Consider the following 24,713-nt stretch of genomic DNA (forward strand, 5'->3'; position numbering starts at 1 on the left):
CTCTCTCTGCTTTCTCTCTGCTTTTCATGTCATCTCTCTCTCTGCTTTCTCTCTGCTTTTCATGTCATCTCTCTCTCTCTGCTTTTCATGTCATCTCTCTCTCTGCTTTTCATGTCATCTCTCTCTCTGCTTTTCATGTCATCTCTCTCTCTGCTTTTCATGTCATCTCTCTCTCTGCTTTCTCCCTGCTTTTCATGTCATCTCTCTCTCTGCTTTCTCTCTGCTTTTCATGTCATCTCTCTCTCTGCTTTCTCTCTGCTTTTCATGTCATCTCTCTCTCTGCTTTTCATGTCATCTCTCTCTCTCTGCTTTCTCTCTGCTTTTCATGTCATCTCTCTCTCTCTGCTTTCTCCCTGCTTTTCATGTCATCTCTCTCTCTGCTTTCTCTCTGCTTTTCATGTCATCTCTCTCTCTGCTTTTCATGTCATCTCTCTCTCTGCTTTCTCTCTGCTTTTCATGTCATCTCTCTCTCTGCTTTCTCTCTGCTTTTCATGTCATCTCTCTCTCTGCTTTTCATGTCATCTCTCTCTCTGCTTTCTCCCCGCTTTTCATGTCATCTCTCTCTCTGCTTTCTCCCTGCTTTTCATGTCATCTCTCTCTCTCTGCTTTCTCTCTGCTTTTCATGTCATCTCTCTCTCTGCTTTCTCTCTGCTTTTCATGTCATCTCTCTCTCTGCTTTCTCCCTGCTTTTCATGTCATCTCTCTCTCTCTGCTTTCTCTCTGCTTTTCATGTCATCTCTCTCTCTCTGCTTTCTCTCTGCTTTTCATGTCATCTCTCTCTCTCTGCTTTCTCCCTGCTTTTCATGTCATCTCTCTCTCTGCTTTCTCTCTGCTTTTCATGTCATCTCTCTCTCTGCTTTCTCTCTGCTTTTCATGTCATCTCTCTCTCTGCTTTTCATGTCATCTCTCTCTCTGCTTTTCATGTCATCTCTCTCTCTGCTTTTCATGTCATCTCTCTCTCTCTGCTTTCTCTCTGCTTTTCATGTCATCTCTCTCTCTGCTTTTCATGTCATCTCTCTCTCTGCTTTCTCCCTGCTTTTCATTTCATCCTCCATTTTCGTAAACGCCACTTTTTTCTTCCTCTTCAATCTTTCTAGTATTTTGTCTCTCTCTAAGTCCACTCCTCCCTCCCTCCTTTCTTACGTTGCGTCTCTCTTAAAACCTCTATGGGCTAGGTGGGACGCTTGCGTCCCACCTACGTAACAGCCACTGGCAGCCTGTGGCGCGATTTTCAAAACCTTAAAAATCCTATTACTTCAATTTCTCAAACATATGACTATTTTACAGCTATTTAAAGACAAGACTCTCGTTAATCTAACCACACTGTCCGATTTCAAAAAGGCTTTACAACGAAAGCAAAACATTAGATTATGTCAGCAGAGTACCAAGCCAGAAATAATCAGACACCCATTTTTCAAGCCAGCATATAATGTCACCAAAACCCAGAAGACAGCTAAATGCAGCACTCACCTTTGATGATCTTCATCAGATGACAACCCTAGGACATTATGTTATACAATACATGCATGTTTTGTTCAATCAAGTTCATATTTATATCAAAAACCAGCTTTTTACATTAGCATGTGACGTTCAGAACTAGCATACCCCCCGCAAACTTCCGGGGAATTCGCTAACATTTTACTAAATTACTCACGATAAACGTTCACAAAAAGCATAACAATTATTTTAAGAATTATAGATACAGACCTCCTCTATGCACTCGATATGTCCGATTTTAAAATAGCTTTTTGGTGAAAGCACATTTTGCAATATTCTAAGTACATAGCCCAGGCATCACGGGCTCGCTATTTAGACACCCGGCAAGTTTAGCACTCACCATAATCATATTTACTATTATAAAAGTTTGATTACCTTTTGTTGTCTTCGTCAGAATGCACACCCAGGACTGCTACTTCAATAACAAATGTTGGTTTGGTCCAAAATAATCCATCGTTATATCCGAATAGCGGCGTTTTGTTCGTGCGTTCCAGACACTATCCGAAATAGTAAAGAAGTGTCGCGCGCATGGCGCAATTCGTGACAATAAAATTCTAAATATTCCATTACCGTACTTCGAAGCATGTCAACCGCTGTTTAAAATCAATTTTTACGCCATTTTTCTCGTAGAAAAGCGATAATATTCCGACAGGGAATCTCCTTTTCGGCAAACAGAGGAAAAAATCCCAAAGGCGGGGGCGGTCGGGTCACGCGCATAAGCCCAGTGTCCCTTGATCGGCCACTTGAGAAAGGCGATAATGTGTTTCAGCCTGGGGCTGGAATGACGACATTCTGTTTTTTCCCGGGCTCTGAGCGCCTATGGACGACGTGGGAAGTGTCACGTTAGAGCAGAGATCCTTAGTAAATGATAGAGATGGAAAAGAAGTTCAAGAAATGGTCAGACAGGCCACTTCCTGTAAAGGAATCTCTCAGGTTTTGACCTGCCATTTGAGTTCTGTTATACTCACAGACACCATTCAAACAGTTTTAGAAAATTTAGGGTGTTTTCTATCCATATGTAATAAGTATATGCATATTCTAGTTACTGGGTAGGAGTGGTAACCAGATTAAATCGGGTATGTTTTTTATCCAGCCGTGTCAATACTGCCCCCTAGCCCTAACAGGTTGTCCTTACCAGGTCTCGGGGTTGCTGCTGTCTCTTCTGGGCTCGTTTGGGGTTTATTTCCAGGGTGGCGAATTTGGACGTGCCTTCCTAAACAGAGAAAATAAAGGACAACATTCACAGTGAGATCTAAAGCCTAAGCTCCTATTTCAGCAATCAGATAACACTGGTTTCTGTTAAATGAAATGAAAACAATACACACTTTTTCACCGTGCTTTTTCATCATTTATCAAGATATCAAATGGTGAACATACACTCTCCCACATTCTACTGCAGAGTATCAGGCAGGGGAGGGATATTCCCAAGTTGCCCCCCCCCCCCCCAAACACACATAGCAGCCAACCTCTAGATACCCTGACGTATGTATGTGTGTGTTTGTTCTGGAATTTGGGGAATGTCAGGATTTGAGGTCTATGTGTGTGTAAGTGGGCTTAGTGTCTATCCCCCCTACATAACACCTGCACAGTCTCACACCCCCACGCCCAAGTCAAGACCACCCACCAGAACAACCACATGACCTTTATACGGTTCTGTTCTATACTGTTCTGTTCTATACTGCATTAGTGTGCATGTTCTATACTGTTCTGTTCTATACTGTTCTGTTCTATACCGTTCTGTTCTATACTGCTATACTGTTCTGTTCTATACTGTTCTGTTCTATACTGCTATATTGTTCTGTTCTATACTGTTCTGTTCTATACTGCTATACTGTTCTGTTCTATACTGTTCTGTTCTATACTGCTATACTTTTCTGTTCTATACTGCTATACTGTTCTGTTCTATACTGCTATACTGTTCTGTTCTATACTGCTATACTGTTCTGTACTGCTATACTGCTATACTGTTCTGTTCTATACTGTTCTGTTCTATACTGCTATATTGTTCTGTTCTATACTGTTCTGTTCTATACTGTTCTGTTCTATACTGCTATACTGTTCTGTTCTATACTGCTATACTGTTCTGTTCTATACTGCTATACTGTTCTGTTCTATACTGCTATACTGTTCTGTACTGCTATAATGTTCTGTTCTATACTGCTATACTGTTCTATACTGCTATACTGTTCTGTACTGCTATACTGTTCTGTTCTATACTGCTCTGTTCTATACTGCTATACTGTTCTGTTCTATACTGCTCTGTTCTATACTGCTATACTGTTCTGTTCTGTTCTATACTGCTATACTGTACTGTTATATACTGCTCTGTTCTATACTGCTATACTGTTATACTATTCTGTTCTATACTGCTATACTGTAATACTATTCTGTTCTATACTGCTATACTGTACTGTTCTATACTGCTATACTGTTCTATACTGCTATACTGCTATACTGTTCTGTTCTATACTGCTATACTGTTCTGTACTGTTCTATACTGCTATACTGTTCTATACTGCTATACTGTTCTGTTCTATACTGCTATACTGTTCTGTTCTATACTGCTATACTGTTCTGTTCTATACTGCTATACTATTCTGTTCTATACTGTTCTGTTCTATACTGCTATACTGTTCTGTTCTATACTGCTATACTGTTCTGTTCTATACTGCTATACTGTTCTGTTCTATACTGCTATACTATTCTGTTCTATACTGTTCTGTTCTATACTGCTATACTGTTCTGTTCTATACTGCTATACTGTTCTATACTGCTATACTATTCTGTTCTATACTGCTATACTATTCTGTTCTATACTGCTATACTGTTATGTACTGTTCTATACTGCTATACTGTTCTGTTCTATACTCCTATACTGTTCTGTTCTATACTGCTATACTGTTCTGTTCTATACTATTCTGTTCTATACTGCTATACTGTTCTGTTCTATACTGCTATACTGTTATGTACTGTTCTATACTGCTATACTGTTCTGTTCTATACTTCTGTACTGTTCTGTTCTGTACTGTTCTATACTGTTCTATACTGCTATACTGTTCTGTTCTATACTGCTATACTGTTCTGTTCTATACTGCTATACTATTCTGTTCTATACTGCTATACTGTTCTGTTCTATACTGCTATACTATTCTGTTCTATACTGCTATACTGTTATGTACTGTTCTATACTGCTATACTGTTCTGTTCTATACTGCTATACTGTTCTGTTCTATACTGTTCTGTTCTATACTGCTATACTGTTCTGTTCTTTACTGTTCTGTTCTATACTGCTATACTGTTCTGTTCTATACTGCTATACTGTTCTGTTCTATACTGCTATACTGTTCTGTTCTATACTGCTATACTGTTCTGTTCTATACTGCTATACTGTTCTGTACTGTTCTGTTCTATACTGCTATACTGTTCTGTTCTATACTGCTATACTGTTCTGTTCTATACTGCTATACTGTTCTGTACTGTTCTATACTGTTCTGTTCTATACTGTTCTATACTGCTATACTGTACTGTTCTATACTGCTATACTGTTATGTACTGTTCTATACTATTCTGTACTGCTATACTGTTCTGTACTGCTATACTGTTCTGTACTGCTACACTGTTCTGTTCTATACTGCTACACTGTTCTGTTCTATACTGCTACACTGTTCTGTTCCATACTGCTACACTGTTCTGTTCCATACTGCTACACTGTTCTGTTCTATACTGCTACACTGTTCTGTTCTATACTGCTACACTGTTCTGTTCTATACTGCTACACTGTTCTGTTCTGTACTGTTCTATACTGCTACACTGTTCTGTACTGTTCTATAGTGCTATACTGTTCTGTTCTATACTGCTATACTGTTCTGTTCTATACTGCTATACTGTTCTGTTCTATACTGCTATACTGTTCTATACTGCTACACTGTTCTGTACTATACTGCTATACTGTTCTGTTCTATACTGCTATACTGTTCTGTTCTATACTGCTTTACTGTTCTGTACTGTTCTGTTCTATACTGCTATACTGTTCTGTTCTATACTGCTATACTGTTCTGTTCTATACTGCTATACTGTTCTGTACTGTTCTATACTGTTCTGTTCTATACTGTTCTATACTGCTATACTGTACTGTTCTATACTGCTATACTGTTATGTACTGTTCTATACTATTCTGTACTGCTATACTGTTCTGTACTGCTATACTGTTCTGTACTGCTACACTGTTCTGTTCTATACTGCTACACTGTTCTGTTCTATACTGCTACACTGTTCTGTTCCATACTGCTACACTGTTCTGTTCCATACTGCTACACTGTTCTGTTCTATACTGCTACACTGTTCTATACTGCTATACTGTTCTATACTGCTATACTGTTCTGTACTGTTCTGTTCTATACTGCTACACTGTTCTGTGCTGTTCCATAACAGTTGATAATGGATTGGCTATATGAATCATGCTGCCAAGTGTCCAAAGCGCATTACATTGTTAGCTAAGAACTCTTCTCATTGGGAAGATGACCAAATATCTCACCAAGATATTGAACTAAGATAGGAAACTCCAGACGACAAAATCCCATACTTTGTGTTTTTATGTGCTGGAAATGACTTTCAGGATGTCCTTTTATTCCATCTCCAAGTGCGTCACACTCGCATGCACATGCCCTGTCACCCAATGATGCTACTGCAGGGTAGTGTGTGACCACACCCTGTTACACCATGATGCTACTGCAGGGTAACACTGTCATCTGATCTTGGGTGATGACACCGTCAGTGTGAGAGCAGGAGTACCCCTAGAGTTGTGTGACCTCACACAAGGGAAACTCCATCACTCTAACTGCCTGAAATCAGAGCACTACTATAGTCAGAGTGTGTATGTGTGAGAGCGCATCTGTGTTTGGGGGACAGAATCAATAAAGCATTAGCAAAAAAATATACACACACACACTGCTCTGATTACAGTAGTCCTCTGATTTCAGGCAGTGGAGTGATGGGGTTTCCCTTCTAGGAGTACTCCTTCACTAACACACACACACACACACACACACACACACACACCCTACCTTAATGAGCAGCTCTCTGCTGAGTGAATGGTTATTCTCGTCAGAGAAGATTTCTGACAACTCGTGGAAGATGCGGAAGTTCTCCCTGGACACCTCGTCCCATGTCCTCTTCAGCCGGTGGACCGGGTTGCACTGCAGAGCAGAGAGGATAGCCCGCAGTGAAGAAAAGTTCTTCAGGATTCGACACTCCTGAAGAGAAAAAAGACAGTAAATATTCAGATCAATATCAGTGGACTCAATTCAGCACCAGGGGCAAATCAATCCAATGTATTGGTAAGGAGACAGAACACCACTAGATAAGCTTCAGAATTGTTTTACTCAAATAAGACCAACTCTTTGGAACAGAGCATTTTGGGTACTGTAATCATCATGCTACTCAACACAAACTGCACCTCTGCAGGACTGAAGGGGAAGGACACCATGCTCTACTCGTGTAGCTCAGTTGGTAAAGCATGGCACTTGCAACGCCACGGTTGTGGGTTTGATTCCCATGGGGGATCAGTAGGAAAAGAAAGTAGGAAAATGTATGTGCTCACTACTAAATTGCTCTGGCTAAGAGCGTCTGCTAAATGACTAAAGTGAAAATGTAATCCCACACCAACTCCTGCTAACAACAGTGTCTCACTCTGGCCACTTCGATCCAGCGCTCCACCAGCTTGGCACGCTGCGTGGGTTTGAGCGAGCGCTCGCTCAGGCATGTAGCGATGACACAGTTGGTGACGCAGTTGAACTGGGTGACGGTGGCACGGATGGTGGGCGCCAGGTGTTCCTTGCCCTTCTTGTCCCGCTGCGACCAAATACTCCCCAGACAGTGGTAGGGGACCACCTTCTTAAAGAGCTCCTATGAGGAAAAAGGGGAGTAAAGAAGAGGGGGTTTGGAGGAAGACAAACAAAATGGAGGCTTGGTTTCTTGCTGCAACCAGTGATGTATTTTGGATGAGATGAACATGTTTTCACTCCGATGCAGAAGCGAGGGAGAAATCAGAAACGGGCAGATACTTCAGAATGCTGTGAGGACAGTTGATAAAATTGCCTGCTGCACACAAGTCTCCTAATAAACGCCGGTAGGAAAGCTTTTGGAGTGACATTTGTTTATGAGCGGAAACTCAACAGCAATGTGGGCCTAAAGCCCTCTGTCTTCTGTCCTCACTTCCTGTCTTATCTAACAGCCCCTGAAGACCGGCCAAGCGTTTCATTTTTCATTTTCGATCAAATCCTAGGAGCCTCGCTGGCATGGAAAAATACACATGAACTTTGCGAAAACAATGAGAGAGCAACTCAAACTATAAAGTACCACGATGGAAAATAATAGACAACAATTTCATAGAAAACTCAAACAAAGACAGAGTTAATTATTAATTAGGATATGTTGTTATATGTTGTTAGTACACAAATATGTGCATTTGGGAATAAAGTTTGAGTTTCGTGATGTTTTGGCATCCTACCGCGTCCATGAGGGTGAACTGCTCGGCCACCACCGCCGGGTCAAAGTTCAGGAAGTCCAGCTGCTCATCCTCGTAGCCATTCTCCTCCAGTAGGGTGAACGGATAGCCACCATGCTCCAGCACTGAGGGAAAACATCACCACTCATTAGCAAAATAACATGAAACACACGGCTGGGTTTAGTAAACTACTTAATGTAAGGAAGTGAGGGCCCACACACTCAGATATACCTTTCGGGGAAGATGTGGATCGAAGTATTGTAAGACAATACAGGTATGTGTTGGTTCGACTTTGCTTCCTGACACCCACGACCACATCTCACACACACACACACACACACACACACACACACACACACACACACACACACACACACACACACACACACACACACACACACACACACACACACACACACACACACACACACACACACAGTAACACTTTCCCTAAGGGATTGACTAACAACAGTGTTCTCTGATTTGGTGTACCACCAGAAACATCTGTGGCCTTCCACTAATACTAATTCTTTGGACTCTCCATGCTCCTGTTGAGGAGCTGGGGTTAGGGTCAAAGGTCAAAAGTTCAGCTGGGAGTCGGCCGGTCATCTTACACTCGTGCTCGGGCTCCTGGAGCTGTCGGCGGTGGAAGTGTGCCAGGAGGTTGCAGGCACGGCGTTCCAGGTCCGATCCTGGGAAGTTGAGGTGCAGGTAGGAGATTAGCCGTCGCAGGCAGCTGTACTCCGGAGGCTTCCAGAAGTCCTCAGAATACTGGTCCAGCCACGCCCCCAAGATGGAGGATATTGTGCTGAGGAAGAGAGAGAGAGACAAAAAAGGAGAGTGAAAGAGAGAGAGTTAAACACAGGTGTTTGGATGACATATTACCTTTAATAATGATTTAAAAAAGAGGGTGGAAATGAGAGAAAAAGAGAGTGGAGAGGTAGGAAAGATACAGTAGAAAAAGGGACTAGCTACCATGAAACCGGAGAAGGATAGGAAAGAGATACATAAAAAATGTTTCCCCTGAGGATATGGGTCACAAAATATAGGACAATGACGAACTTTGTAACGCAATACAACACCCATATGAACACAATAGAAACATATCCAATGTTCCCAATGGCAGAACTGCTTATGCCAGCAGGATAGTACTGGTGGTATGGAGAAATAAAGATGTACACGTTTGTAAGGTGGATCTCAGGACTTCCTTGTCTCAGAAGAATGTCATAGGTATAAGGCAAGCAATACAAATTCCAGGCAACAAAATGTGAAAATGAAGTCTAACAAGGTCTTCTGTTACTGTACAGTATGTGTTGAAAATAGGCTATTTGAGTAAGATGTATTGTCCACAATGTGTGTCAGAGTCAGAGACTTACTTCCTCAGTTCTGTACGATCGTCGTGAGTCAGTCTGTGGCCCTCTGATCCAAGCTGGAGTTTGGCATACCTGAACACAGAGTAATCAGTTTGTTAGTCATCCATCCACCCACCCATCCATCCATCCATTCACCCACCCACCCACCCACCCACCCATCCATCCACCCATCCATCCATCCATCCATTCACCCACCCACCCACCCATCCATCCACCCATCCATCCATCCATCCATCCACCCACCCATACTCTCATCCATCCATCCATACTCTCATCCATCCATCCATCCATCCATCCACCCACCCACCCATCCATCCTCTCATCCACCCACCCATCCATCCTCTCATCCAACCACCCACCCACCCTCTCATCCAACCACCCACCCACCCACCCACCCATCCTCTCATCCACCCACCCACCCATCCTCTCATCCTCTCATCCACCCACCCACCCATCCAACCATCCTCTCATCCACCCACCCATCCATCCTCTCATCCACCCACCCACCCATCCTCTCATCCACCCACCCATCCACCCACCCATCCTCTCATCCATCCTCTCATCCATCCATCCACCCACCCACCCAACCATCCTCTCATCCACCCACCCATCCATCCATCCTCCATTCATCCTGTAATTTATGTGCATCTCCATCCACCCAGATTTTCCATCCACCTATAATTCTTCCACCAATCAACCGATGGATCTATCCATCCATCTGTAAATTCATCCATCTATCACGCCCTCTGTCTCTCCGCCCTCCCTCTACTCACCTGTTGAGCAGTAGATCCAGGACTTGCTTGGTGGAGGTGAAGGAGCGGTAGGTGCAGAGGAAGATGGTGACGTAGGTGGAATCGTTGCCCCGGACCATGTACTCCACCAGCTTCTCCAGCGTGCCTGCCTTGATGGTGCGCACCTTGCACGTCTCGTACAGGCTGAGGGCCGCGTCCGTCTCTACACCCAACCAGCGCTGGCCCTTACTAGCCCCGCTGCCGCCACTGTGATGTCCAGGATGGTGGTGGTGGTGGTGGTGGTGGAGCATCTGAACCTTCCGCAGGGTGATGGTGTACACCGCCCCATCCTCCACCTCCTCACCGATCTCCTGGGTCGTATTCTGGAAGACAGAGGGAACGAGAGGGAGGCTTAGATACGCAGTCTTTTTTACTTCCAGGGGCTATGACACACGTGAAAACCAAATGAAGCCTGGTCCATAGTAATTTAGCTAGTTCTCTAAAAGATTGGAGCTGGCTTTTACTTTAGTTACACATTGAATGATGCAATACATATAACCATTGATTAATAGACTATTGCTATGTAATACAGTACATATAACCATTGATTAATAGACTATTGCTATGTAATACAGTACATATAACCATTGATTAATAGACTATTGCTATGTAATACAGTACATATAACCATTGATTAATAGACTATTGCTGTGTAATACGATACATAACCATTGATTATTAATCAAAGCATGCTCCCTCTAATTCTCTCTGTCTCCCTCTCTTCCCGTAAGACCTGAGCCCTGGGACCATGCCTCAGGACTACCTGGCATGATGACTCCTTGCTATCCCCAGTCCACCTGGTCGTGCTGCTGCTCCAGTTTCAACTGTTCTGCCTGCAGCTATGGAACCCAGACCTGTTCACCGGACGTGCTTCCTTGTTTTTCCTTGTTTGTGACTCTCTTTCTCTACCACACCTGCTGTCTCGACCTCTGAATGCTCGACTATGAAAAGCCAACTGACATTTACTCCTGAGGTGCTGACCAATTGCACCCTCTACAACCACTGTGATTGTTATTATTTGACTCTGCCAGTCATCTATGAGCGTTTGAACATCTTGGCCATGTACTGTTATAATCTCAACCCGGCACAGCCAGAAAAGGACTGGCCACCCCTCAGAGCCTGGTTCCTCTCTAGGTTTCTTCCTAGGTTTTGGCCTTTCTAGGGAGCTTTTCCTAGCCACCGTGCTTCTACACCTGCATTGCTTGCTGTTTGGGGTTTTAGGCTGGGTTTCTGTATATCGGCTGATGTAAAAAGGGCTTTATAAATACATTTTATTGATTGATTATTGTTTCTGTGTAATACAGTACATATAACCATTGATTAATAGACTATTGTTGCTATGTAATACAATACATAACCATTGATTAATAGACTATTGTTGCTATGTAATACAATACATAACCATTGATTTATATACTATTGTTGCTATGTAATACAATACATAACCATTGATTTATATACTATTGCTGTGTAATGCAATACATGACTATTGATTTATATACTATTGCTGTATACTACAGTACATATAACCATTGATTAATAGACTATTGTTGCTATGTAATACAATACATAACCATTGATTTATATACTATTGCTGTGTAATGCAATACATGACTATTGATTTATATACTATTGCTGTATACTACAGTACATATAACCATTGATTAATAGACTATTGTTGCTATGTAATACAATACATAACCATTGATTTATATACTATTGCTGTGTAATGCAATACATGACTATTGATTTATATACTATTGCTGTATACTACAGTACATATAACCATTGATTAATAGACTTTTGCTGTGTAATAAAATACATAACCATTGATTTATATACTATTGCTGTATACTACAGTACATATAACCATTGATTAATAGACTATTGCTGTGCAATACAGTATTGGAGTATTCCCCGCCACATGTTATTGGTATTATTGCGTGACAGTTTTAGAAGGAATTGATTTTATTTGCCTTTGGTCTAGGCTATAACAACTCCATTTTCCAGTGACAGACCACATCACAACGCCTTTGGTCCCTCTCCTTCTGTTGATTTGTTGCACTAACACCCATATCAGTCTGGCCAAACAATACTCACTCCATCATCCTGTAACCACTTGTTCAATATGGGTTCTTTTTATATCAGAGTCCAACGCAATAACTCTCAAAATTGAACTAGCCCCTTAGTCTCGGGCCAAAAACAATTCTGGCACGCAATGTTATGCCACGACATGTTCCCAGTAGTTTTTGGTTCCTCGGCCAGCTGCTCGCCTCGCCAGCACGACAACACAGGGCACAGCACAGAGTATGGCCTTGTTATCGGATGGCATACAGGATGTGGATAAGGCCTGATAGCAGAAGCGGACAGACGTAAACAGAGTGAGGACTGAACAGCTGTGCTGTAGAGGATGGACATTATGGCTGCCTGCCGACACACTGGGTGATATTTTCACGATATATGAAAATAGTTCAGTTGTTAAAGTAGCTGCTATTGCTTTAGGCTTGCACTTGTTTCAAAAATTGTTTAAATAAATTGATGATTGCATTTATCTGAGGTTGCACTGATTCACTGTACCGTTGTCCCTTTTCACAATGGAACGTTTTGATCACAATGTCGAAAGCCACTGCCAAGACACACATTCAACTATCCAATTTCATTAAACCATGGACAGGGGACACCCACGCAATCGGGTGGGTCAACAGTCTGAAGCTGAAGGCAGACAGCCTGCGTTCCCTTTCTGGGTCGTGTTGAGGAAGTTTTGAGCCGGACTGAAACTCGTCTGGAAAATATTAGATATCATAAAACATGTTGTATAAATATTTACCCAAAACGTGAGCTTGTGCTGTGTTGCACATGCAGTATCAGTGTCAGCCAAGGGGCTGATCTTGGAACAGATGTTATCCTGCTGTGGTGTCTATGACTATATAAACAGTCAGTCTCCTGACCGATACGCTCGTTGAGTTTTATATGTGTCAGAATATACATACTTATCTCACATGCTAAAGCGAAGATGGGCAATCTCATCCTGTATGGAGCAGGCTTTTATTCTAGCCAAGCAGTAACGATTCAACTAATAAAAACTCACCATAGTCTTTATTCAAGACTTTGATTGGGAGAATTTGATATGTTAAGGACAGTTTATACTTGGTCTAACGACACGTCTGTAGACAATGAGAATGTGACAACAACATTTTATTCATACTCCGGTTGAATGTCTGTAGAAAGTGGCTGCGACTCAGTTTTCTTGATGCACAGACATGAAAAAAGTTGAAGTCTATGAGATTGTTGCAACGTCCGTTGTTGCGGTTACCGGACTGCCACAGCAACCAGACCAAATCCTCCTGTGACAAGATGATGCAGGAGTTGTCAAATTCTCAGATGAATGACCTACTTCTATTTGGTCACACTGTGGCAGTAATGCTATTTTCTGTAAGCTCACCATTACCTTGAGAACAATAATGTTGTTGTGGGTTTATTTTCCTGTGATAATAAATAAAAAGTAGCTAAAGTTAAGACGCTGTCAGCTATCCTCTGGTCATTATTTAAACTGGTTAGCCAGCTAGCTAATAACGAAGCAAAACATTGTTTAGAAAATTGCTTTTAGTTGCCTGGCTTGCTGCTAAGTTGACAATTACCGAATTCATTTTTAAACAGATGGATTTATTGGTGTCAAAATATAGAAAGTCTGCTGTTTGGAGCATCGGGATGCTGATGACATGCAGAGGCTGCCTTTTGTGTTTATACTTCTTCCTAACGACAACATCAAGGTTGATGTCAGATGACAATAGAATCTTCATGATGTCCATACGACAAATGTCTACAGACATGTCGATAAACAAACTATACTCAAATAATGATACACAGTACCATTGTAAAATGACTTCAAGAACAAAGAGAGAGAGCAAGAGAGAGCGAGAGAGAAATAGAGAGCGCCTCTTCCACATGAGGGGGATAAGAAGAAAACACAGAAGTGTTTGGCAGGGTGAGGGAATGTAATCGCTCAAGGAGAGCGGACACAGATTCTGCATTGTTGTTGTTTTGCCTGCTTGCTCCCTGGCCTGTCTGTCTATCTATCTATCAGCCCTGTTGTCTGGTCCCGGCCCTGGCCTGTCTATCATCCCTGTTGTCCGTCCGTCCGTCCGTCCGTCCGTCCGTCCGTCAGCCCTGTTGTCTGGTCCCGGCCCTGGCCTGTCTGTCTATCAGCCCTGTTGTCTGGTCCCGGCCCTGGCCTGTCTATCAGCCCTGTTGTCTGGCCCCGGCCTGTCTGGCTGTCTGCCCTGTAGTCTGGTCCCGGCCCTGGCCTGTCTATCAGCCCTGTTGTCTGGCCCCGGCCCTGGCCTGTCTATCAGCCCTGTTGTCTGGCCCCGGCCTGTCTGGCTGTCTGCCCTGTAGTCTGGTCCCGGCCCCGGACTGTCTGGCTGTTCTGGCATGTCACCTAACACACACCAGATAACTCTGACTCCACAGAGAGTTAGAGTTGTCAACTCCACTGTGTGTGTGTGGTCTTGTTCTTCTAGCCCTGTGGGGACCTAAAATCCCCCAAAGTCCCCACAAGGATAGTAAAACAAGGAAAATTCCCCCTCGTGGGTACATTTCCCCATGTCCCCATGAGGACAAGGGCTATTTTAAGCTTAGGAATTAAGGTTGAGGTTAGTGATTAGGTTAGGGTTAGAATTAGGGTTGGGGTTAGTGATTAGGTTAGGGGTTAGTGATTAGGTTAGGGTTAGAATTAGGGTTGGGGTTAGTGATTAGGTTAGGGGTTAGTGATTAGGTTAGGGTTAGAATTAGGGTTGGGGTTAGTGATTAGGTTAGGGGTTAGTGATTAGGTTAGGGTTAGAGATTAGGTTAGGGTTAGAATTAGGGTTGGGTTTAGTGATTAGGTTAGGGGTTAGTGATTAGGTTAGGGTTAGAATTAGGTTTGGGTTTAGTGATTAGGTTAGGGGTTAGTGATTAGGTTAGGGTTAGAATTAGGGTTAGGGTTAGAATTAGGTTTGGGTTTAGGGTTGGGGGTTAGGTTTCGGGTTAGATTTAGGGTTATGGTTCATGTTTGGGAAAATAGGATTTTGAATGGAAATCAATTTTAGGTCCCCACGAGGATAGAACAACAAAACGTGTGTGTGAGAGAATGTTGTTCTGAAAAGCAGCTATCTGCCTGCTATGAAATGTATTTCCTCTAATTTGTTGCTGGCTGTCCACACTCCACAGTAGATGGATCGTTCCATTTTGGCATGTTTAAGGGGGTTCCTAAGTTCCAAATGTCAGTGTGTCTACCCTTGGGGTGACAGTAGGGTCATAAAACACCCCTTGTCTCCATAACCATGTCGGTTAGCTGTTAGAAGTTATTGCCCAGTGCTCCGTATTGGATGGTATTATTATCCCCTCAACCCCAACCTCCTGTCTAACACACAGTACACACACACATAGCAGTAACCATCAGGGGACTTTCCTAGTTCAGAAGACAGGGGTGTGTGTGTGTGTGTGTGTGTGTGTGTGTGTGTGTGTGTGTGTGTGTGTGTGTGTGTGTGTGTGTGTGTGTGTGTAGTACCTTACGTGCCTACAGTCAGTCAGATCTTCCCCTGACTGTGTGTGAGTATGTCAAGAGCTTCAACTGCTTTCAGAATAGGATGTATGCAGTGAGGATATACCCACAGCTGGTTACACTTACCTACACATACATGTATGGTCTGTTTAGGACGTCACTATGACAACATAAGGGAGATCCTGCACACAAACAAACACACACACACACACACACACACACACACACACACACACACACACTGCAGGCAAAGAAAAGGCACATGAAGAAACGCTTGTCAATCAACAGGCTCCAGTGGGTGAGACAGCAGATTGCTAGGACCCCACAGTTAGCTTGGAATTGGCTTACTCACACACTGCACCACACAAACACACAGAACATTATTCACAATGACCAACTGACTTTCCTTAGTAACTACAGTAACTACAAGAAACTGACAACCCTGAAAGCGTGTGGATTACTTCGACACTATCTCTCTCTCCATCTCTCTGTCTCTTTTGTGTGGTTGCTCTCATTATTCTCATTATTTACAGACAGACATTCCACTGGCGCTCCACAGGCCGTCTCAGCCTGCCGCCATCGAGAGAGGGAGAGAGATGGTGGGGGATAGACAGAGGATGAAAAGGAAAGAGGGCAGACAAAGGGAGAGAGAAAGAAAGTGAGGGAGAGGTTAAGGGGGACAGGACGTTAACTAAAGGGAATAAGGACTGTTGTGCTGCTGTGAGACCATTCTGGGGGTTATTGTGGCCTATTCCAGGAAGGTTTCACACACACACACACTTCCCAGGGGGGTTACAAGTGGAGGCTTGAAGTTTAGGCACTTCTCTCCGCTCCGCGGGGACTTAAGAGGGGGGTGAGATGGGAAGACGGGACCTCACACACACACACACACTGCACACACACTCATGGCTCTAGTAATGAGAATCACTTATGCCTGTCTGCATTTGTCTACTTCATCAGCACTGACAAGTGGTGTGTGTGTGTCCTGTACTAGGGCAAGAGAGAGGGATGACATCCTTCCTCTGGACTTAAAGGAAAAAACACGAAGGGACAGATGGATGGCGAATGGATGGGTAGCAACAGGGTGGTGTCATGGACACATGAAAGGATCCATGTTGACACCGAGCAAACTTTGTTGAGGTGCCAATACAAACCACTAGTGTATGTTTTGTCGAGTTTTAGCCCATGATGCAATCCACCAAATGTAAATAACAAAATGCTGTAAGAGTATAACTGTATTAACTTCCTGTAAGGAAGTGTTTCGATAAGGCCGCTATACGGATTTCCCTTGTTGTTGCAAAGTTCCTGTAAGTCTAGAAAGCCAGACAGCTGTGTTTTGACCACTCACTCCCTCTCTCTCTCCCTCTTTTCTCCTCTCATTCTCTTCCCCTCCCTAATTATCTCCTCTCTCCCTCTGTAAGACACATGTGGAAATAGTCTCTTCTCTGTCCACATCTCTTTCTTTCTCTTCCCTCTGTAAGACACTCTGTCCACATCTCTCTTTCTTTCTCTTCCCTCTGTAAGACACTCTGTCCACATCTCTCTTTCTTTCTCTTCCCTCTGTAAGACACTCTGTCCACATCTCTTTCTTTCTTTCTGTAAGACACTCTGTCCACATCTCTTTCTTTCTCTTCCCTCTGTAAGACACTCTGTCCACATCTCTCTTTCTTTCTCTTCCCTCTGTAAGACACTCTGTCCACATCTCTTTCTTTCTTTCTGTAAGACACTCTGTCCACATCTCTTTCTTTCTCTTCCCTCTGTAAGACACTCTGTCCACATCTCTTTCTTTCTCTTCCCTCTGTAAGACACTCTGTCCACATCTCTCTTTCTTTCTTTCTTTCTGTAAGACACTCTGTCCACATCTCTTTCTTTCTCTTCCCTCTGTAAGACACTCTGTCCACATCTCTCTTTCTTTCTTTCTGTAAGACACTCTGTCCACATCTCTTTCTTTCTCTTCCCTCTGTAAGACACTCTGTCCACATCTCTCTTTCTTTCTCTTCCCTCTGTAAGACACTCTGTCCACATCTCTCTTTCTTTCTCTTCCCTCTGTAAGACACTCTGTCCACATCTCTCTTTCTTTCTCTTCCCTCTAAGACACTCTGTCCACATCTCTCTTTCTTTCTTTCTGTAAGACACTCTGTCCACATCTCTTTCTTTCTCTTCCCTCTGTAAGACACTCTGTCCACATCTCTCTTTCTTTCTTTCTGTAAGACACTCTGTCCACATCTCTTTCTTTCTCTTCCCTCTGTAAGACACTCTGTCCACATCTCTTTCTTTCTCTTCCCTCTGTAAGACACTCTGTCCACATCTCTTTCTTTCTTTCTGTAAGACACTCTGTCCACATCTCTTTCTTTCTCTTCCCTCTGTAAGACACTCTGTCCACATCTCTCTTTCTTTCTCTTCCCTCTGTAAGACACTCTGTCCACATCTCTTTCTTTCTTTCTGTAAGACACTCTGTCCACATCTCTTTCTTTCTCTTCCCTCTGTAAGACACTCTGTCCACATCTCTTTCTTTCTCTTCCCTCTGTAAGACACTCTGTCCACATCTCTCTTTCTTTCTTTCTTTCTGTAAGACACTCTGTCCACATCTCTTTCTTTCTCTTCCCTCTGTAAGACACTCTGTCCACATCTCTCTTTCTTTCTTTCTGTAAGACACTCTGTCCACATCTCTTTCTTTCTCTTCCCTCTGTAAGACACTCTGTCCACATCTCTCTTTCTTTCTCTTCCCTCTGTAAGACACTCTGTCCACATCTCTCTTTCTTTCTCTTCCCTCTGTAAGACACTCTGTCCACATCTCTCTTTCTTTCTCTTCCCTCTGTAAGACACTCTGTCCACATCTCTCTTTCTTTCTTTCTGTAAGACACTCTGTCCACATCTCTTTCTTTCTCTTCCCTCTGTAAGACACTCTGTCCACATCTCTCTTTCTTTCTTTCTGTAAGACACTCTGTCCACATCTCTTTCTTTCTCTTCCCTCTGTAAGACACTCTGTCCACATCTCTTTCTTTCTCTTCCCTCTGTAAGACACTCTGTCCACATCTCTTTCTTTCTCTTCCCTCTGTAAGACACTCTGTCCACATCTCTCTTTCTTTCTTTCTTTCTGTAAGACACTCTGTCCACATCTCTTTCTTTCTCTTCCCTCTGTAAGACACTCTGTCCACATCTCTTTCTTTCTCTTCCCTCTGTAAGACACTCTGTCCACATCTCTCTTTCTTTCTCTTCCCTCTGTAAGACACTCTGTCCACATCTCTCTTTCTTTCTCTTCCCTCTGTAAGACACTCTGTCCACATCTCTCTTTCTTTCTCTTCCCTCTGTAAGACACTCTGTCCACATCTCTCTTTCTTTCTCTTCCCTCTGTAAGACACTCTGTCCACATCTCTTTCTTTCTCTTCCCTCTGTAAGACACTCTGTCCACATCTCTTTCTTTCTCTTCCCTCTGTAAGACACTCTGTCCACATCTCTCTTTCTTTCTCTTCCCTCTGTAAGACACTCTGTCCACATCTCTTTCTTTCTCTTCCCTCTGTAAGACAATCTGTCCACATCTCTCTTTCTTTCTCTTCCCTCTGTAAGACACTCTGTCCACATCTCTTTCTTTCTCTTCCCTCTAAAGTTTCTATTCACTCCAAGCTTGACCTGGTTCCTTTCCCTCAATGTAATCTGGAAGCATAACCACAATGGGGCTCGTGCACATAACATGAACACTCAGAGAACACACAAGTATGCACACACACACTGAGTGTAATCCCCACTAGTCTAAAATAGGTTTTTGTGTGTGTGTGTGCAAATGTTTGTGTGTTTCTTAAGAGTGTTCATCAGCTCAAGTACCCAGTTTCCTACACACAGGCATCCTGGCACACAAATTCCTGCACTTGCAGACCAAATAGCACTGGAAAGAAAACCAGACAAAAACCTTCCCAAACTATACAGAAAACATTTTGCAACAAATCTGACTGCACTGGTGGTGGAAAAGACCATATGAATGTTATCATAACATTGTCATAAGTGTTAGTTTATTGAGAAACCTTTTGTTTATATACAGTGCATTCAGAAATTATTCAGACCCCTTGACTTTTTCCCCATTTTGTTACGTTACAGCCTTATTCTAAAAAGTTTTTTCCCCTCATCAATCTACACACAATAACCCATAACAATGAAGCAAAAACACATTAAGAAATTATTGCAAATTTATAAAAAACAAAAATATCACATTTACATAAGGATTCAGACCCTTTACTCAGTACTTTGTTGCAGTACTTTTGGCAGCGATTACAGCATAGAGTCTTCTTGGGTATGATGCTACAATCTTGGCACACCTGTATTTGGGGAGTTTTTACCATTCTGCTCTGCAGATCCTCTCAAGCTCTGTCAGGTTGGATGGGGAGCGTCGCTGCACAGCTATTTTCAGGTCTCTCCAGAGATGTTCGATCTGGTTCAAGTCCGGGCTGTGCCACTCAAGGACATTCAGAGACTTGTCTCAAAGCCACTCCTGCAGTGTCTTGGCTGTGTGCTTAGGGTTGTTGTCCTGTTGGAAGGTAAACCTTCGCCCCAGTCTGAGGTCCTGAGCGCTCTGGAGCAGGTTTTTAATCGAGGCTCTCTGTACTTTGCTCTGTTCATCTTTGCCTCGATCCTGGCTAGTCTCGCAGTCCCGGCTGCTGAAAAACATCCCCACAGCATGATGCTGCCACAACCATGCTTCACCGTAGGGATGGTGCCAGGTCTATAAATATTTCGCTACACTTGCAATAACATCTGCTAACCATGTGTATGTGACCAATAAAATTGTATTTGATTTTAAGGTTTCCTCCAGTCGTGATGCTTGGCATTCAGGTCAAAGAGTTTAATCAGACCAGAGAATCTTGTTTCTCATGGTCTGAGAGTCTTTAGGTGCATTTTGGCAAACTCCAAGCTGTCATGTGCCTTTTACTGAGGAGTGGCTTCCGTCTAGCCACTCTACTATAAAGGCCTGATTAATGGAGTGCTGCAGAGATGGTTGTCCTTCTGGAAGGTTCTCCCATCTCCACAGAGGAACTCTGGAGCTCTGTCAGAGTGACAAATGGGTTCTTGGTCACCTCCCTGACCAAGGCCCTTCTCCCCCAATTGCTCAGTTTGGCCGGGCGGCCAGCTCTAAGAAGAGTCTTTGTTGGTTCCAAACTTCTACCATTTGGAGGTCACTGTGTTCTTGGGGACCTTCAAATGCCCCAGAAATATTTTGGTAGCCTTACCCAGATCTGTGCCTCGACACAATTCTGTCTCTGAGCTCTACAGACAATTCCTTCTCACTCATGGCTTGGTTTTTGCTCTGACATGCACTGTCAACTGTGGGAACTTATATAGACAGGTGTGTGCCTTTCCAAATCATGTCCAATCAATTGAATTTACCACAGGTGGACTCCAAGTTGTAGAAACATCTCAAGGATGATCAATGGAAACAGGATGCACCTGAGCTGAATTTCAAGTCTCATAGCAAAGGGTCTGAATAGTTAAGTAAATAAGGTATTTCTGTTTTTTATATTTAATAAATGTGCAAGAATTTATAAAAACCTGGTTTCGCTTTATGGGGTATTGTGTGTAAATTGCTGAGAATGATTATTTTAGAATAAGGCTGTAACCTAACAAAATGATGAAAAGAGGTCTGAATACTTTCCGAAGGCACTGTATGTATTTATTTTAGAGCCACATACTCTGTCCTTTGGGGTATGTCACAACACAGAATCAATTCATTGGCCCTAACTTTCCTATTCTGAAATAACTTCATATTTTGGGATGCTATAACTGACTCAACACTCCCAACAAAAAACAATAAGAAAGTTTTGCTTTTATTAATGAACCAGAAAACTATCAAGAGCTATATCTGAACATTTATCTAAGTTAGCTGGCTAACTTAATCCTAACTTAAGTTAAGGGAGTGCATTTTGGGATGCCTCTTGCCAACATCGCCCTAACATTACTACACTTACCACCAACCTACGAATGGATTGAACCAAAAACCAAACAAAGGGGTGTGTGTCAGGGACAGAACAGCCCTCCCTGCCAGAGAGACTGATGTCTCAGTGGCCAACAGTCACTCTCTACCCCCCTTCTCACGAACCCTGATGGCCCTTGAAGTGAAGCGATGATATCATGTGCCACTGAGATCTCTGATCGGCCCGGGCCGATTGTTTATATGTGGCTTTCAGTCCCTCCACGGCTGCCACATTCAATCCCTCCTCTCTCCTTCTCTCATTCTACTTCAGCCACGTCTCTCAGGATGACTTTCATGGTTGCTATAATTAAGCTAAGGCCTAAGGGGGTGGGGTATATGGCCAATATACCACAGCTAAGTGCTATTCTTAGGTACGTCACAACGCCCCTAGGGCGTGGTATATTGGCAATATAACACAAACACCTTATTGCTATTATAAACTGGTTACCAACATAATTAGAGCAGTAAAAATACATGTTTTGTCATACCCATGGTATACGGTCTGATATACCACGGCTGTCAGCCAATCAGCATTCAGGGCTCGAACCCCCCAGTTTATAATGTATTAATGTGGTTATAATAAGGACACTCCTACTATCCATCCAGGTACGTGTAGCATGTACAGTATGGGTGGGCAAAGTATCATCAATGGAATCAGTTCTTGGTTTTAGAGTATGCTACATATGTGGAGGAGAAGGCCAGAGAGAGAGTAAGGAGAGCGATAGAGAGGGGAAGTTCTTTGGCAAAGGGCTAATGCTGGTGGCTAATGCCGGTGGCGTCTGCTGTGACAATCTCTAAAGTGGTCTGAAGTCCCGTGAGGACCCTAGGCTCATAGCTTTAACATCCCCCCTCCTGTCCTCCCTCAGGAGCCAGTCAGTCCGTCACCACTCCGTGTGCATACCCTCTGGTCCCACTACGTCACAACAACAGACGCCCCACTGTCCTCTCTGGGCTGGACCCAGGGACAGGCACAACAATCTGGGGCTGAGGGGAGAGAGAGGAGGACTGCCTGGTGCATCAGCTAAGCAGCTGGATCACTTTCACCATGCTGTGTTAGGGGTTGATTTAGCTTTCTAATGCATGCGCGCACACACACACATCCAAATTAGCCACACATGCACATCCTTGTGTATCCTTTTGAAACTAAAGAATATTGAATCCCATATCCTTTGGTCCTTCAATAATATGAAGCTTTCGATCCTGTACTGAATGACTTCTCCTAACCCGATTATATAAGTAGTAGTGCTGGATATAGATATAGAGATATATAGATATAGATATAGATATATATATTCTAAACTGTTATTTTGTCAGGGAACATACTGAACGCCTGTATCCTGTACTACGATAACAAAAGGGTCACAGGGTTGAACTTTTCATTTTCCATCTCACACACTAGCCCTTCATCTCCTACGGAAATGATTACCCTCCAATTAAATAAATGTGTGCTTTGGTCCGAAGTTGGAGCAGGATATCTGGCCTGGTATGTTCTGGCCTGGTATGTTGTGACACGTTGCTGCTGGTTTTAACAGAGCAGTGAGAGTCAGCACATGAAACATCAGGCGGACACCTATGCAAACCGGGGGAGGACTGAGCAAAGCAAAAACTGATCTAATTCAGTCTGTTGTGACAACTCTTGTTTTGTCCTCATTTATGTATTTTAGGCTACTTAAAATGATTTGGCACGCAATATTCCAAATCAATACTCCAGCAATGTAGAATAAATGAAAGAGGGTGTTAGTGCCCATTTGCTTACAGAGTCCTGAAAAGTTGGTCTCTCTGAAAATCCTCTCTGTATTTATTTCACCCAAAAGGCACCATCAGTCTTCTTAGCGGTGGGAGTTAGGTTTGAAAGGATTGATACTGTCAATCTGTAGCTGACCAAAGGAGCGAGTCTGTCTGCAAGACACCCACGCAAAAACTATTTATTAGACCAGTGTTAGCATGGAGGAGTAATACCATCACCAGAAGTGAACTCCCTTTAAAACAGCACAGAGTGGCCATTGGAAATCTAACCGGAGCAAGCCCAAGGTTGGCTCTTTGTGTTTCACCCTCCTTTGTTTGGTGTCGGTGAAGAAGGTCAAGTTCTTTCATTGCTGTGGCTATGACTGGGAAGGTGTAAGATAATAGGATAATATTGGTGACAACACTGTGTGCTGCTAGCCTGCGTCTTCTGTTTTGAGTCACACACACACACATTCCTCTGTGCAGGAATCTGTAAGAATAACACTGTCACACTTTACTATGACAACATGAAGGAGAGGAATGAGGACTGGAAGCAACTAAGGGGGAAAACGGGTACCACAGGGTTGAATTTCGAGACCAATCTTTATTTTACATTTTCATATTGCTAGCAAATATTTCATCCCTGTTCCGTAAATTCCCCCAGACTTAAGTGTCATCTTTTTCCGTCTGATAATCAGATCGAGCGTAACGTAAACTTGTTTTTTAAATGATTATGTTCTCTCAATGGCCATATATCAACACCTAGCTCTAGCTGCCAGACCTCTGCGGGGGTGGACGTTTAAAGGGAAAACAGGGAGATAAAGAACTAGGTCTGCTGGGGTCCAGATGTGCAGCTGTAGTACTGTACTGCTCAAGCCTCAGTCTCCCTTTAGAGCCCTGTCACCACAATATGGCCTCCATTCACATCCCTCTGCAATTCTGCCCTCTTCAAACCCTGCTCTCTCATCTACTTTCCTCTATAGCACCACTCCCATTCACTCCTTTTCACTGCCCTAAATCAATCCCCCCTCTCTCTCTCGCTTTCAACTCTAAATCACTGTCCCTTCTATTGTCCAGCCCTTTTTGTCATTCTATGCTGTTCAGTGTTCTCTCAATCGATAATACAACAATGACGTGACGACAACAAAAGGAGCTCTGTTTCTATCAGACTCCGTGCCGGGCAGACTCTGCTTTGGTTTGTCATGTCTGAACTATAGGCTTCTGATCGGAGAGAATTCAGCAATGAATACACACAAAACCAGTGGTGTACAGTAGTGTGCTTTGCTTAATATAAGGAATTTTAAAAGATTTATACTTTTAC

At 43.1% G+C, this 24,713-nt stretch overlaps 1 protein-coding gene across 1 annotated transcript in view; it reads right to left on the reverse strand.

The window, feature by feature from the left end:
* LOC106570436 (ral guanine nucleotide dissociation stimulator) overlaps positions 1-24,713 on the reverse strand; it is a 76,116-nt gene that overhangs the window by 14,393 nt on the left and 37,010 nt on the right. Inside the window, exons 2-8 of the mRNA XM_014142779.3 lie at positions 10,149-10,489; positions 9,379-9,447; positions 8,617-8,810; positions 8,006-8,127; positions 7,186-7,401; positions 6,561-6,749; positions 2,633-2,710 (exon numbers count right to left, since the gene is read on the reverse strand). Of these exons, the coding sequence (XP_013998254.1) occupies positions 2,633-2,710; positions 6,561-6,749; positions 7,186-7,401; positions 8,006-8,127; positions 8,617-8,810; positions 9,379-9,447; positions 10,149-10,489 (1,209 nt within the window). The remainder of the gene's footprint in view (positions 1-2,632; positions 2,711-6,560; positions 6,750-7,185; positions 7,402-8,005; positions 8,128-8,616; positions 8,811-9,378; positions 9,448-10,148; positions 10,490-24,713) is intronic.

Source organism: Salmo salar, chromosome 01 (assembly GCF_965601325.2).
Source record: "Salmo salar chromosome 01, fSalSal1, whole genome shotgun sequence".
NCBI lineage: Eukaryota > Metazoa > Chordata > Actinopteri > Salmoniformes > Salmonidae > Salmo > Salmo salar.